The 15,997-nt window shown below is 45.8% G+C and overlaps 1 protein-coding gene across 5 annotated transcripts in view; it reads right to left on the minus strand.

Annotated features, from left to right (window-relative positions):
• LOC119452985 (pentatricopeptide repeat-containing protein 1, mitochondrial) overlaps positions 1 to 15,997 on the minus strand; it is a 49,855-nt gene that overhangs the window by 17,470 nt on the left and 16,388 nt on the right. Inside the window, exons 6-10 of one of the 5 annotated variants that reach the window (XR_007466980.1) lie at positions 14,794 to 14,980; positions 14,104 to 14,332; positions 11,375 to 11,491; positions 4,965 to 5,153; positions 1,438 to 1,789 (exon numbers count right to left, since the gene is read on the minus strand). Coding sequence is in view for 4 of the 5 variants with exons in the window: in XM_037714951.2 (XP_037570879.1) it covers positions 1,586 to 1,789; positions 4,965 to 5,153; positions 11,375 to 11,491; positions 14,104 to 14,332; positions 14,794 to 14,980 (926 nt within the window). In the remaining variant the exon portion in view is untranslated. Of the gene's footprint in view, positions 1 to 1,140; positions 1,790 to 4,964; positions 5,154 to 11,370; positions 11,492 to 14,103; positions 14,333 to 14,793; positions 14,981 to 15,997 lie in introns of those variants that run through there. The other 4 variants (XM_037714951.2, XM_049667457.1, XM_049667459.1 and 1 more) reach the window with 4 other exon arrangements.

The following is a 15,997-nucleotide window of genomic DNA, read 5'->3' on the forward strand; positions in this document are numbered from 1 at the left end:
TGTATTGGGTAATTTTTTTGTGTCCTCGATTGCGAACGTTGGCGCAGGGTAAATTGTACAAAATGGGATCTATTAATGAGATTCTACTGTATTATAATGTGTTACGTCATCATGCTAGTAACAATGGCCCAGTAGAGTCTCAAATAGTGTCCGACATTTACCTCAATTTCTCGCTTACTGTTATTAATAATATTAATACCTTAGATTAAGGGTAGCCAAACTGCGGCTCACAGGCCGCGCATGTGGCTCCTCGCGGGTCCAAGTGCAACTTGCAACTCTCTGGCATCTGTACTCCCCCCTCCCTCCCGCATATTTGTGCCTCTAAGGATCAGCTTCCTATGTGTTCTAGAAGAGACATGCACACAAGCAGCCAAACCTTCAAGGTGCTTGCTTCACGAATGGGCAAGCGCAATGCAGAGGCACAATGAGCAATTGCTGCACGAGTGTCATGCACTGCGACCACCAGCTTTTTTTGGACGAAGTAACGAAATTTTGCCCCGGTCCCCTTTTTTACTGTGGCTCAGGACTAAAAAGAATTTTTTCAGGCAAAGGTGTCAAATGGCTCAATCAGTGTGAAAGCCAGCGGCGTCTGTAGCAGCGAAACGGCACCTAACTTCCCATTAGCTGAGACGTGCTGGCTCGGGCTTCGAAGGGGCAGAACAGGCTAAAGGGAACACCTGCTGGCGCAGTATTGCGCGAGTGGAGAGGGCATCGCCATGGTGCCACATCACCGTCGTTCTCGCTCTTGGAAGCCTGAGTTATTGCATACGTTCCTTGCTCGCGCAACCTCTCGGCTACGTTGACTTTAGGTTGACTTCATATTAGCGTATTACATTCATATAAGTATGCATGTCAATAATATTTGATTTGAGTGTCCCTTCAAATAGTAAATTCTTAAGTTGAATAGCAAGGACTATTTGATTCGTATAGGTAGTGTACAAAGCCCAACTAGAGTCTAAGACGCGTTTCTGGCTCCCAAAATTGCGTCCAGCGCCTTCAACCTGCAAAAGCATAGCCTTTAAGACCCGCATTCTAAATCCAGCAAGCCACCCTATGAGGCGTCAATTTGGACCCCACTTATTAGAAATTTAGGAAACTTTGAATATTCACACACCCCTTCTGAAAAAGAATGACGTCATGTTCCAGGGATATTATTTTTATTAGTAACCATGCAAGTAAGCAAATGTCTTGCACAGAGCACAAGAACATGACAAATATTTCAGTTTAATTGCCCAGCTCTATCATGAGAGCAACGTTGAACTACAGGCCAAGCAGTTTACTAGAAGCTGCAAGTTGCAAAGAGATCAAGTTACACCAGCATTCTACACTTTGAAGAGCAGTACACCTCCACGTTGTGGGCACAAAATAGTGTAACCAGCAAAAGGAGTGCAGGAGCTCCCCTTCTTTTGATTTTTAGTAAAGTCATTTGATGGCGACCTCTTGTCGAGGACATATGTCCAAATGAAAAGGGCTTCAGTGACAATGCAGACAATTTCACGAGCCTCACTAATTGTTCGCAGAACGCCCACATCAACACAATATGGAGCGAGCGTAGCACTTGGCCCTAAATGTTGCATTGAACATGTCACGTCTGCTTTGTTGCAAGGGCCATTGCTGCAGCTTTTAACTCGGTGGCCGACTTCCTAAGGTTTTCCGGCTCGTACTGCTCCCACGGATGTCGGGGTTGGTCCACTCGCACCTCCTTGAGCCACTGTTCGTACGTCAGGCAGAATTGCCGGAAGCCACTCTCCATAGCTGGATTCAAGAAGTTCACTTCCTTTCCCCTCTCCTGGAGGGAAAGAGCAAAGAAGGAGTTAATAGTGCTTTAGTAAACACCATTAGCAGTGGTAATCAAGAGTTCCACGAAACATCTTGTAAGGTAAAAGAACAGTGTCAAAAAAACAAAAATTTACATTCCAGGATGTTACATCAATTTTTATTTTTTGACACTGGTCAATTGGTCGGTGACCTGCTTTGCTAATGAGTCAGCGCGGGCGGCCAGGTAAAATCACAAAAATAGTATGTGCCGATGGAGGCGCATGCAGTGGCGGCGCCATGTGGCATGTCATGCAAGTCGTTGCGAAAAAAGAAAAGCAGACGCCTGGGCATGCACTTTTCGGCAGCGCTCGTGTCTTCAGCTCAAAGCAGACGACAAGCAGACGACACGGGCGTTCGCTTCAGCGAGCTAGCCGTAATGTTGTATTTGTGCACCCTTAAGTCAAACAGCAACTGTTCTTGTCAGTGTCTGTTCGAGGGCCATAATACTAACAACGCTGCTACGCGCAGTGTGCCCTTATTCAGAATTTGCTAGCCTAACATGGGATGCAGGTATATGCATGAGTGCACTCAGTAGAACTTGTCAGGCGTCCGGCTGAACGGGAGCAACACACGCGACCGGTTGCCTTGGCAACCAAAACTGCGATAATTTCTTTCCTGGCTGCCAGGTGCTGACAGCGTGATAGTTGCTCCGTGGGCTTGTGACCTTTTCTGGTCGCCGCTACTAGCGGAGTTTCCACTCCTAAAGGTTTCTTGCTCCATGCCAATGAGGTAGTAGTTTTTATGGGATACTTGATGCACTTTATTGTGTTCTTTCTACGGTGTTTTAACTGTTCTTAGTATATTCATTCCTCTGGTCTGCCACATGTGATGACCGTTTGGTTTATTTATATTATGCCTGCTCTATTTTCTAGTGCTATATTGGCATCTGGAAGATATCTAAAGTAGAAGTTGGTGGCCGGGCTGGATGGGACTGGCGTCGGTTGGGCATGAGATCGTGTAAGGGCCTCAGCATAAGTTAGCGGCGCCGTTACTTGCGGCGGCGCCGTAACGTGCGGCGGCGAAGCGGGGGACGGGAGGGCCTCAGCAACTTGCGTCTGGATAACCCGACGAAGCGACTGGTCCAGTGGGGGGAGAGGCTCAGTGACCGATGCCACAAGAGAGAGCTGACGTGCAACTTCCTCACGTACGTATTGCTGAATTTGAGGCAGCAACGAGGTGTAATCAAAACCAGCGCTGTTGGGAGCCAAAGCTGAAAGGTCAGCCGTTTGCATTCCAGGGCGACGTGTGGAGATGCGCTGTTTACGCAGCTCGTCAAAACTTTGGCAAAGTTCAATGACTTCAGTAACGCTCTGTGGGTTTTTTGCCACGAGCATATGAAAAGCGTCATCGTCGATGCCTTTCATGATGTGTTTGATTCGGTCAGGTTCCGACATGGACGCATTCACTCGCCTACAGAGGCCGATGACATCCTCAATGTAGCTTGTGAAGGTCTCACCAATTTGTTGAGATCGTCCGCGGAGGCTGTGTTCAGCGCGAAGCTTGCGCACCGCTGGCCGACCGAAAAACGAAACGAGGGTCTCTTTGAAAGCTGACCAGGTGGTAAAATCAGCCTCGTGGTTCTTGAACCACAGATGGGCCACGCCGGTAAGATAAAAGATGGCATGAGTCAACTTGTCGCGGTCAGCCCACTTGTTGTGTGCACTAACACGTTCATACTCGGCCAGCCAGTCTTCGACGTCGTGATCGTCAGTGCCACTGAAGACTGGAGGATCACGCAGATGAAGCACCCCAGAGCACACGACAGGTGTGGGAGCGGGAGAAGCTCGCGAGGGTCCGGCATCCTCAGTCATTGTGAAGGCAGATGGTAGCGTACGGCTGCGGAGTTCCAGGACGCTGAAGGGGACGACCCAGCACCTCCACCAAATGCAACAAGAGTATTTTGCAGGTAGAGTTGATAAAGCGGTTTAACAAGCCGGATCTTTGAAAACCGACCTAGCGCGAACCACACGATCGTCAACGTCTTCTTCCACACACTGGCTGGCACAGAGCTGGTGCCGATGTGCTCCGGTACAAAAGAAATAACTAAACAATTGTAGTGAGAAATACGGGCGCCAGCAGAAGACGAAGAATAAGACGTTTGTTGTTAGTGCTCGCTCCGTTTGGCTGTTGCCTGTTTCTGCGCATTCATATAAACGCCAAGCGCATCTCCATTAAATGCGTACTATCAAAATAAACAAGTAACCTTTTCGCAACATAGCAGCATGTCATATGTAAGAGGCCGCCTGCGGCGCGAAAAAGAAGAGCACGTGAAGCACAGTGTTCGGAACGGCACGAGCTCTCGAGGCGCGTGAGCCGAGCCGTAATCGAGGGATGAACGGCGCTGTCTGAGGATTATCGACGTGGCTCCGGGCCAGGAAGGTCGCATCGCCAGCTCCGCACTGGCGACGGGAGACTTGGGGGTCTGGCTGAGTCTGTGACGTTGGCCGTCCAAGGTGTGGCCGTCGACCTCGGCAAGTTCGAGCGAGGCTCCTGGACTGGCTGCAGCCTCTCACGGCAGGGCCGGGCACCCCAGAGAGGATCCCCCTTCTGCAGCAGACCGGCACGTTCGATTCTCCGCGGGACGCCATGTCAGCACTCATGAAGTTGCAACGCATCCCGCTGCTAGGCCTATCCAGGTGGGCCTAAGCAACGCCGAACGCCGTCACTGGAGACTTACTGACGAGCTCATCTCCGACGAAGTACCGGCGAGCTCCCTACCGATAAAGAGACGACGACGGCAAGGCAAAGGCGACTATAGCATCAACGAGAACACCTACTGCTGGAGAAAAAGGGCCGACGAGCTTCGGACTCGGACAAACGTGCAACGACGAACGCAGCAAGGTGACTCTTATTCGTAGCGTCTCAGAGATAAGACAGGGTTGCCTGACTTTGAAGAGTTAGCCGCCACGGACGCGCGTAGGCGCCAAGTAGAACTTGTTGTGTACAGCAGGCTTTAGTTCGTATCTTTATTAGTATTTCTTCCCGTAGTGTGCTTGGGTGTGCTTGATTTTTAGTTTTGGTTTTGAGTGTGCGTGTTATTAAAAAAATCTGTTTGCTGTGTCGCCATCCGTCTTCCTTCTCCATCTCTTCTAACACCCGCACGCCCCCGAGATCGGTGACAAACACATCACACAGCATCGACTGACCTTCCTGAGCAGTGCCCTCCTGGTCCTGTCGGTGGCCTTGCTGATAGCCCGGAGTGCAGCTGCATTCACCAGGATGTTCTCACGCTTTGCGTAGCCCATCAGGTCCAGCAGAAACCAGAAGTTGCCCTTGAAGCAGGCATTGCACACCAGCGTGCCCCAGGTCTCCTCATTCACTGTCAGGCCAGCTTCCTGTGTGGCCAAGAGGCATGTCACAAGAAAAATAAATAAAAAATGGCACGGGTGCATTAGGAATGGTAAAGACGTAAATGAAAGGCAGATGTACAACACACACAGGCGCTTTCTTGTGTCCTTTTTTTTTTTTTGTCGATTGCCCTTCGCAGTGATTTATCATTTCTAGTGTTAGCCAACCAGCCCAAGCTTCCATCCTGGTCAAGTCTGGATTAGGTCCTTCTTCCTTTCTTTGTTTTGTGTTCAATTAGCACCCTATTTTGCAGCCTGTGCTGTTAGCTTGAATTGCTAAAATAAACAGCATCACCCATTTTTCTGCATTGAGGAACACATTGTCTCCATCCAGCTCATCAACAGGCACAAGCATCAGAAACAAGCTTAATAAGTAAACAGATGTGTGAACACATACTTCTATATACCAAATTAATGATGATGTTGTGTAACCCAGGTACAAGGCTATTTACTAGATGTATTTACACTGCTAGGCCAAATGCGACCAAGATGGCGACGGCTAGTAAAGGGAACCACTTTGTCTTTCTCATCATCTTCACTGCAGCCATGCTGAGGAAGCCTTTATCTGTGGTTGATCTATATCAATATAACAGACTCTGCATCTGCGGCCCCTGGAAACCCAACACATTTGGACCCAGGAATATATATTGAAAGTTTTGCTTTTATCATATCACCCATTTTTCTGCATTGAGGAACACATTGTCTCCATCCAGCTCATCAACAGGCACAAGCATCAGAAACAAGCTTAATAAGTAAACAGATGTGTGAACACATACTTCTATATACCAAATTAATGATGATGTTGTGTAACCCAGGTACAAGGCTATTTACTAGATGTATTTACACTGCTAGGCCAAATGCGACCAAGATGGCGACGGCTAGTAAAGGGAACCACTTTGTCTTTCTCATCATCTTCACTGCAGCCATGCTGAGGAAGCCTTTATCTGTGGTTGATCTATATCAATATAACAGACTCTGCATCTGCGGCCCCTGGAAACCCAACACATTTGGACCCAGGAATATATATTGAAAGTTTTGCTTTTATCATATCACCCATTTTTCTGCATTGAGGAACACATTGTCTCCATCCAGCTCATCAACAGGCACAAGCATCAGAAACAAGCTTAATAAGTAAACAGATGTGTGAACACATACTTCTATATACCAAATTAATGATGATGTTGTGTAACCCAGGTACAAGGCTATTTACTAGATGTATTTACACTGCTAGGCCAAATGCGACCAAGATGGCGATGGCTAGTAAAGGGAACCACTTTGTCTTTCTCATCATCTTCACTGCAGCCATGCTGAGGAAGCCTTTATCTGTGGCTGATCTATATCAATATAACAGACTCTGCCTCTGCGGCCCCTGGAAACCCAACACATTTGGACCCAGGAATATATATTGAAAGTTTTGCTTTTATCATATCACCCATTTTTCTGCATTGAGGAACACATTGTCTCCATCCAGCTCATCAACAGGCACAAGCATCAGAAACAAGCTTAATAAGTAAACAGATGTGTGAACACATACTTCTATATACCAAATTAATGATGATGTTGTGTAACCCAGGTACAAGGCTATTTACTAGATGTATTTACACTGCTAGGCCAAATGCGACCAAGATGGCGATGGCTAGTAAAGGGCACCACTTTGTCTTTCTCATCATCTTCACTGCAGCCATGCTGAGGAAGCCTTTATCTGTGGTTGATCTATATCAATATAACAGACTCTGCATCTGCGGCCCCTGGAAACCCAACACATTTGGACCCAGGAATATATATTGAAAGTTTTGCTTTTATCATATCACCCATTTTTCTGCATTGAGGAACACATTGTCTCCATCCAGCTCATCAACAGGCACAAGCATCAGAAACAAGCTTAATAAGTAAACAGATGTGTGAACACATACTTCTATATACCAAATTAATGATGATGTTGTGTAACCCAGGTACAAGGCTATTTACTAGATGTATTTACACTGCTAGGCCAAATGCGACCAAGATGGCGACGGCTAGTAAAGGGAACCACTTTGTCTTTCTCATCATCTTCACTGCAGCCATGCTGAGGAAGCCTTTATCTGTGGTTGATCTATATCAATATAACAGACTCTGCATCTGCGGCCCCTGGAAACCCAACACATTTGGACCCAGGAATATATATTGAAAGTTTTGCTTTTATCATATGTGTGACACCTGTACTTCTTTTCTTCTAGGCTATAGACCCTTTTCGTGGTGCAGTTTGCTCTAAATAAAAAAGATGGCGCCCCCTACATGTTGCCTCAAGCAACAGTGCATGAACGCAAAACCATTAACGCTTCAACACTGCTACTGTGCGAACAGCTGTCGGAAATGCAACTGGGTGATTGTTCAAGCACTGCGTTCAATTCATGCTGCGAAATGTGGAATGGTGCAGGGAAAAAGTGTGCAGTAGTTGACTGCAAAAGTAATGACTGGCATATAAGGAATGGAATGAATCTGTTTGGACAAGTGCACGGACCCTTGCTGCACATGGACTGCTTGTGTTGCCAGCTCTTCTCGACGGCTTTCCTCGACAATAAAAAAGTTCACTCATACGCTAGCATTGTATTGCTAATCTTCAAAGAAAGGACTTCAACCCTGGAAAGTCAACAAGAGTGAGTACCACTCATTACACAGCGACAAAGACAGTAGCGCCACTTCCTGGCATAAGTTTCTCACATGTTATCTACACACATCCACCCCAACTCAAATTTACACCCGCTCTATCGCCCATGTGCATCAAGAATAAGTGAATGAGCGCACTCTTGAATCATTGCGTTGACGCATGGGTGACGGTCTACACTGACAACACATGCATGTTGGAAGCTGAACGTTTCGTTATGATCCACAGAGTAAGCGAGTGACTAGCAATAATACACCTTCGCTACAATCTGTTACAGAGGACAGAGCATTTACGTTCCAATCCCCCCCTTGTGAGCAGCAAAAACAAATATAACGCAACTGAGCACACCCATGAGTGATTAGCCAGGATATTGACTGCACCGAGGAATGTTATTGAGTCATAAACATGACAAGCTGTGCTTCAAAGTGATTGGCAAATAAAGAATGAAGAGCAAAAGGCACTGATCCTGATTTAATTCAGAAGTGGAATGTTCTGACCAGCTTGGAATACATTTCTAGCCCCACTTCCAGTATAATCATTGTATACATTCCTCGTACCATTTGGACAAGGTGTAATTAACTCCAAAAGTGCTTACAAGTCCTTCAAAACTCTGGCCAAAGCTTTGTGTTGTCCACTCAGTAAACGCGTCTACAATATCTGCCGAAACAGAGGTTTGCTGAGCTGCACTGATGTCCTGCACATGCATTGTTAACACAGAGGATGCGTCACCATGTGATCAAACAGGGTGGCGTCCATGGGATTGCCATGAAAAGAATCTATATTACTTGCAGTGCATACAACATTTTCATGTGGAGTATCAAAACTCAAATAATCGAGGCTGCATTGTGCTTTGGTAACAAGTGAAAGAAATCTGCCAAATTCAGCCTAAAGTCTTTCTGTGCCTAGGAGTCTGGAGTCTCCCAACTAAACAACTCCAACAAAAGTGACATGGCTGCCAGCACACAACCTGCTGTACAAAACATAAAGGAAAATAAGCAGTTCGAGAACTGGGTTCAGGCTAAGTACTCCTTGTTGGCCGTTGCTACAAAGAAAAAGTTTTCAAACTATTCACTGCTCGTTTTCCTCCCTTTATCCTTCCTTCAAATCAGGCCTCACACATCGCTTAGCTGCATTGCCTTCACTTCTTTTCGCTTGTTTCCTTCTTTGCACTTGTTTAAAAAAGAATATCCAGAGAAGTCACTTATTAATCCTATGCTTCAAGAGAACTGTTCGTCCTGTTAAATTGCTGTCGATATTGCTCACATTTGTTTTATCTAGTTATATTGGTCTGTGACCCTTAAACAATATTGCTGGGCCCCAGAAGATGTTCGTGTGTATGTTTTATACATGGCAAATTGAAATAAACGTAAACTTGAAACTTAAAACTTCTCCTTGATGTCTTGTCCTGTGCCTTGCTTCTTTGATGCAAAAGCGTTTTTACACCTAGGTCTCCAGATACTTCCCATCAAACGTTTGTAGATAATATAGCTGACATCACCAGTGATATACACATGAATCACTTCACCCTCAGTGCACTACAAGTTACTCAAAGGTGTCTAAAATAAAGGCTCATCAGCCAGATTCCACGCTCGCATACTTTGATTCAGAATCAAAAGCATCAAACTTCTCTGTTCATCTTTCTGTACTGTCTTTGCACTGAAACAAGAGAAGCAAAACGAAAAAGTTGCGTAGGAGTCTTTGAAAGATGATAGTCAAAGAGACAGCTTCCCGTTAGACTTGCTGAGGTACACTATTGGGGACACTTATTGGTCAACTCATACTGTTAATGTGAGTGCAGTGACATTGCATTGCCTCCAGGATCAGCCCGCGTTTCGAACAACGTAAAAAGTTTCACTAGAACACATATTGTGAACTGGTACCGGGAAACCTTCCTCCATGAGCTGCATTATGTTTTCATGTGTATTAAAGGCTAACTGCAACAAAATATTTGACCGCGTAAAAAGGCCAGTTTCAGAGAATTTAGACATACAGTAGCCACTTTGGAAAATTTTACGCTTGAAATGCGAGTAGGTGAATCACAAAACACACGCAAAAAAAAAAAAAAAAGATGCTTTTTATGCTAAAACTGAAAAAAAAAAACGCACAAAAAAAAAACGCCACCATCACCACTCGCTGGAAGTGACGTATGACTTAGACTGTAGAAAACCAGCGCCCATGTCGTCTGCTTCCCTTGCTTGTACCATGCCCCTGTATCAGCGAACAGATCCCGCATGTCTGCTGGCCACAGAGCTAGTATACTATGTTAGCTGCTTCGTGTGCTGTGCTCATGCCATTGTGTGCCCATGATGTTCTTATAATGCGAAGCATTCTTCTCCGAGTCAAAATGGTTTTCTCTATCTGGCTGTCTATGTTCAACAAACGGAGCCTCGACACATTCCGTCTCCACTTGGAGATGAAAAGTGCATTGGGGTGACCAAGCTGAACATGCAGATATAGTCCAGCGTGACGCAGATGCAATCCACGTGTGGCGCAGTGATGCTACATTGGCGAACACTGGACGCTCCACAGTCTAGCGTGGCTGGCACAGGAATAGAACATGCCCTATCTCACACCAGAGCAGCTGAACCAGAGTTCGTGGTGCGCCAGCTTGGCTGACCGGCAGCACGCTGGCCTACAGTTCAGGTTCATTGAAGTGAGCACGTTGAGTTTGCGCCTTTGACAAACAACAAAACGCTTGCTTGCCGCGTACTTGTGCACTTTCGCTGCGGCAACAACTGATCACTGCTCTACTGTGGGCCACATTTAACGCACTAAACTATACAAAGGGCAAAATTTTAAGCATCTTAGCGTCACAGGCACGACGTATCCAACTTCGCTGGCCACTGCCTGGCACACTGGAAACACCTGACTATATCCACGCTTTTAACCTTAACTACCTTAGAACGAGTCGACCGAGCAGGCAACTACCGCCACCCGTAGCAAAGAATGAGAAGCAGCTGAAGCTCGGCGCAAAGTGCACTTAAAGCCACGACTGGACTCCGGCCTTCACTCTAGCAGCACCGCACTCCAGCATCTACACCATAGCCGCTGCATCGCATTCTCTTTCGTGACAGATGCTGCATGTGTTTGGCAAACAAATTCAGCACTGATGAGGCGAACTCATCAAACAACAAGGATGACCGAATAAAAGTGTTCATAGCTGGCTGCTAGTACTTGTGTTATTCTGCATAACAGTGTGAACACAGTTTGAGGCTTCAGTGAGTAGCCATAAGCCTGCCTCGTGTAAGTCCTGCATGCTGTAAAGTATCAGAAAAAAATTTAGGCAGAAGCCATCTCAGAATGAATGTCGACGTTAATGCAATCAGCATTTAAGCAATGTAGCGACACACCTTAATGCCACCACTGAAATAAGGCATGTTCTGTACATATCCATTGACTCAAGTTGGTGTCCAAGGTTCATATCTAATGAAAATGATTAGATACCTGTGCAGATAGATGCTGGAAAGGGCATGGAGTATCACCCAGAATTCTATTTGCATTAGAGAAGTGTGGGCCTCACACAACTAAATACGGTATAGCTGCGAAATGTGCAGTCAGAACTTGCCTGCATTGTCTCGAGGAACTCGCTTCCCTCCTTCTTGGTGTGCACAGTCAGTGCGAGGACGCCGAAAGTGACCACATCAGGGTAGAGACTGCGAGCTGTTATCATGGACAACACATCCTACAAAGAACAAAGAGGGTCACGTTAAGGTGCCTCATCATTCCACACACACACCCCGCAAAATCTTGTGCAAAAGAAAGTTGGCATTCACCTGAAAGCAGCATTTAGTGTTGGCTAAATACAACCTGCAGTTGACACGAGCCGGTATCGATGCCTATGATAGTATTAAAAGATAAGCTACTCTGAGTGTTAATGCTATTAAATTGTGCTTTCATCACATGACTTCCTGCACTCTGATGTTTCTTTCTCTTTGCTTTTTATAGTGTCCCCTTTGAAATAGTGAGCACATGTTCCTTGGACAGCAGCATACCTCTCCAATGTGTCCAAATGATACACCTTGACCATTCTTTCTTCCTCGTTTTTTTCAAGGCATGCATGCACTACACACGTGAACTGTACGTCAGCAATAAACACTGCTGGAAGTCAGTGCGGTGCCTGTGCTTTTATTTCCCCAGTCTGCACTGTGTTCCTGTCCCTTTGTTAAAAGGAAACCTATATTGCACCCACTGCGATGGCTCAATGGCTATGGCGTGCTGCTGCTAAGTACGAGGTGGCGGGTTCAATTCTCTACCGCCGGAGCTGCACTCCAATAAGGCATCATGCAAAAATGCAATCTGTACTTTGATCAGGGTGCATCTCAAAGAACCCTAGGTGATGGCATCTTCTACTTTGTTATAGCGCAGGCAGAATGACAGGGACACAGAAAGGCACATTAGGCAAAAACACAGCGCTGACTTTCAACAACAGATTTATTTCCAGTTCTCACAGGCGTACTTATACTCCTCGTAATGGCATAAGACATGTGCACATTGCTCGGTAAACATAAACAAAGCTCGGAAAACCCCACACACACACTTTTGTAGCCACTTGGGATTGTAAGAAGAGTATTCGTTCAATGCGAACCAAGATAATCGAGATTTCCTACTGATAAAGAAATCGACGGCTTACTGATGCATGCATCACCAAATGTTGCTACTATCTTAGCTTCCATAATCAAGTGCATCATTTTGCACTTGATTATTGAACAGTTTCTTTTGATCTGCATAGGCAGTTGCATTTTTGGCAATGGAGGGCAAGAGAACTCTCTGCCGCCACATTCTTTACTTTTTAATGTGCTCCTATAACCTATCAACAAGAAAGCATGGGAAGAAAGTTCCAACCAGGTGGATGGTACAAGCACCACCATTAAAAAAAGAAATATTGCCATCATCCCTTACATACTACATGGTTTCTCTCACAGATTAAAAAAGATTGCTGGAAGGAGTTTTTATGCTTTTTTGTTTTTGCATGTAGTGCCAGTGATTCTTTCTGGCCTTGTGTTTCTGCACAGGCTTACCAACTTATTAGGTGCGAAAAAAATGATTTTTAGGTCACTCCTTCCAGCAATCTTTTTTAATCTGTGGGAGAAACCATGTAGTATGTAGGGGATGATGGCGATTGTAGAAGAGCGAAAGAAAGCTATTTGCTTTTGAAACTAGAACACCTGAGCACACAAGAATGCACAATATCAATGGAAGGGAAACACCAGTAAAGCATGTATGCCTGACCTTCAGCGATTTCAACGACACTCATTTACTTCAACAGCACTAGGCTCTCACAAGCAGGCACAGCCATTCTTCTAAGAACAAGTGTTTTTGTGTTGCACACAACATTGTATATGTGCACAGACGCCACCAATTTTAGTGTATGACCAGCACAGAAAACGCTGCGCAAATCTGGCAAGTGCGAAAATGGTTAGCGCATCCTATTGCCACAGGGTCATAGAATGGCCCCAGCAGCAGTGGTGAGTTAATTTTTGTTTTTCTATGGAGATTCAATCTGAGGATGAGAAGGTGGACTGACAATGACGGGATAACGACAACGGTGCAACAAGAAGGACAGACAGACACAGCAAAAATAACCCTAGGGCTGGAACTGCTGGCACAGTATATCACAGTAAAACGCGACTTATGCATCATATTAGAGCACTAAAATCCAGCAGTAAACATGGAAGCACTATTAAACTTGTTTGCCCAAATGTACAGGTCACCGTACACATCTTCAGGTGCCAATCCAATACTGACCATAGAAAATTATATTTCACCACATTTCTTGCATCTTCAGCATTACGAAAGGCGCACAGCTGCAGAACACACCAACAATTTTCAATTCTTCAGTTAGGTTTCTCAAGCTTACAGAATGCAGACTCCATGCTAGTACTCTTTGCAGGAACTTCAGATACGAGAACATGAATTATTTCATGCCCAGCATGCTTGGAAAGCACTTATGCGGCCATTTGAAGAATATGCCTGATGTAAAACATTGTCAAAAACACTGAAAGAAGTGAACCCCTTACATGACGACATACTTGCTAAAACATTTTACGTATATTATCCAAGCAGAGGTTCTATCAGAAGTGTTTCAAGATGTATGCGAGACATTTTAAATATTGTTATTTTCATCAGTGCTTTTGTTTGTGATGCACCACATTGTCATGCACACTTGTGTACACAGCACCTAAACGGGATAAATGTACTTCAATACATTTATCTAGTGAACAAGCAAAAGTTGCGAATGTTCATCTGCAAATTTTTGATACAACGAAGTTGGTGATGGTGACAGTAGTGACTTACCTTGGCCGTTTCCTTTTCCCGGCGAAAAGCCCTGCGCTTGATGAGCATGTTGAAGAAATCGACGTCCAACTTGGCACCAATCTTGTCGGCTTCAGCAATCAGCTCTGCCTCAGCATCATAGTTGTTTGGAATGCAGTCTAGCAGCAGCGTGATGGTCTTGGCGTCTGGACGCACTGACATGTCTCGAAAGTGGTCCATCATCCCCTTCACTCCACCAATCATGAGGAGCCTGGTACATTGGAGAATGCAGGAGCCCATCGTGACATGGCTATATCTGTTACATTTGGGTGCACATAAATCCTAAACAGCATTTAATAAAATAACTGGCTTTCACATAAAAATGATGAAATTTCAAGTGCATCTTGCTCATATGCATATTGGGCAATGGTGAGTTGCATCATGTTTTAATAATATGCTTTGCGGTTAGGTAAAGAAAAACAGTGATGCATGCCTCATTTGAGGTGTCATGCACAAGAATCGTGCAACACTCTATCCTCTGACAGATGTCATTTTTACAACTTTTTTTAATCTGCGTGCTAAGTTACTGGTATTCAAGAACATCGAACTGCACTATGTTCCTAATGTGCTTAGCCAGATAACTCTTAACAAGCCAGGCAACATTAAAGAAAAAAAAAAAAAGAACAAGGCGAAGAGAAATATTACTTTAAAAAAAGTACCAAGAAGATTCACCTGTGGTAAGGTTCAGTAACCTCTCCGAGTCCAACAATTTCACCAGTGTGCTTGAAGCTGGGCGAGAGCAGGTTCGGCAAGGTGGTCAGGCTTGTTGAGGTTGTTGTGTTTCCAAAGCTACCAGACGGTGACTCCTCCACTTCTCTGGCCTCAAAAACTCGTCTTGAGGCATCCTTTTCTGTTTGATCTGAAAGAAGTTAGAGATGTCCATGCGAGAACTCTGAGACTCCCCAGGAAAACGAGAAAAAAAGAAAAACAACTCATGTCCGCAGTCTGCACATGGAGTAGGAAAGCAATGGCCCGGCTGTGAGTCACATCGATATACAGTAAAAGCTCGATGATACGAATCTCACGGGGTCACTGAAAAATATTCGTATTAGCCGAAATTCATATCATCGAACCACAATTAAAACTACTGGCGAATCTCGATAATTCGAACTCGAAGCGGCCCGAAAATTTGTTCGAATTAAAAGGACGTATTTTTGAAGTATTCGTGCACCATAGCACGATGCACGAACGGTGCGAGTCGTGAAATATCACGGCGCGCAAGCGCATAGCAAGCGCGGGCTACGAAACTGCCCACGCCGGCTAACGGTCGCTTCCCGATAACGACAGAAAACGAAGCTTCAGGGAGCGAGCGGGCGGCGCCGGCACACGGGTGCGCGCGGAGACCGTCGAAGGTGAGGGAGGAGGGTGGCAGGGAAGCGGATTTGGCCGCGTCAACTCCGCCGCTTCGGTGGCTCCCCTCGCCCTCCCTCTCAACTCCCTCGTAGCTCTCTCACCTTCGACTCCGTGCGCACATCTCCGTGCGCGCCCGCCGCCGTGCTGGCGCCAGCTTATTTTAGCCGCCCCCTGAAGTTTCGTTTTCTGCCGTTATCAGGAAGCGAGTGTTTGCGGGCGTGGCAGTTTTGTTGGCCCGACTGTGTCTCCGCCGCTGCTTCAATCTGCGCTGCTGCCGCAGCGTGCAAGGTCAACATGTGACTAGAAAATAGAGGAGAAGGGTTCACTGCCATTTTATCCGCGTGGCTGAGACGTCGGCAATAGTGTGTGCTAGAATACGGTTGTCTAGAACACTCTAGTCGGCACGTACACGCTTGTTCCAGCGCGATGCAGAAACGGCGACCTTGCAATTTGAGAGAGAAGGAAATTTCCGCCGCGGGTTCTTTTTTTTTTTTTTCCCCCGTTCCTTCGTGCGTGGCATTGA

The sequence above is a fragment of the Dermacentor silvarum genome, chromosome 5, assembly GCF_013339745.2.
Source record: "Dermacentor silvarum isolate Dsil-2018 chromosome 5, BIME_Dsil_1.4, whole genome shotgun sequence".
NCBI lineage: Eukaryota > Metazoa > Arthropoda > Arachnida > Ixodida > Ixodidae > Dermacentor > Dermacentor silvarum.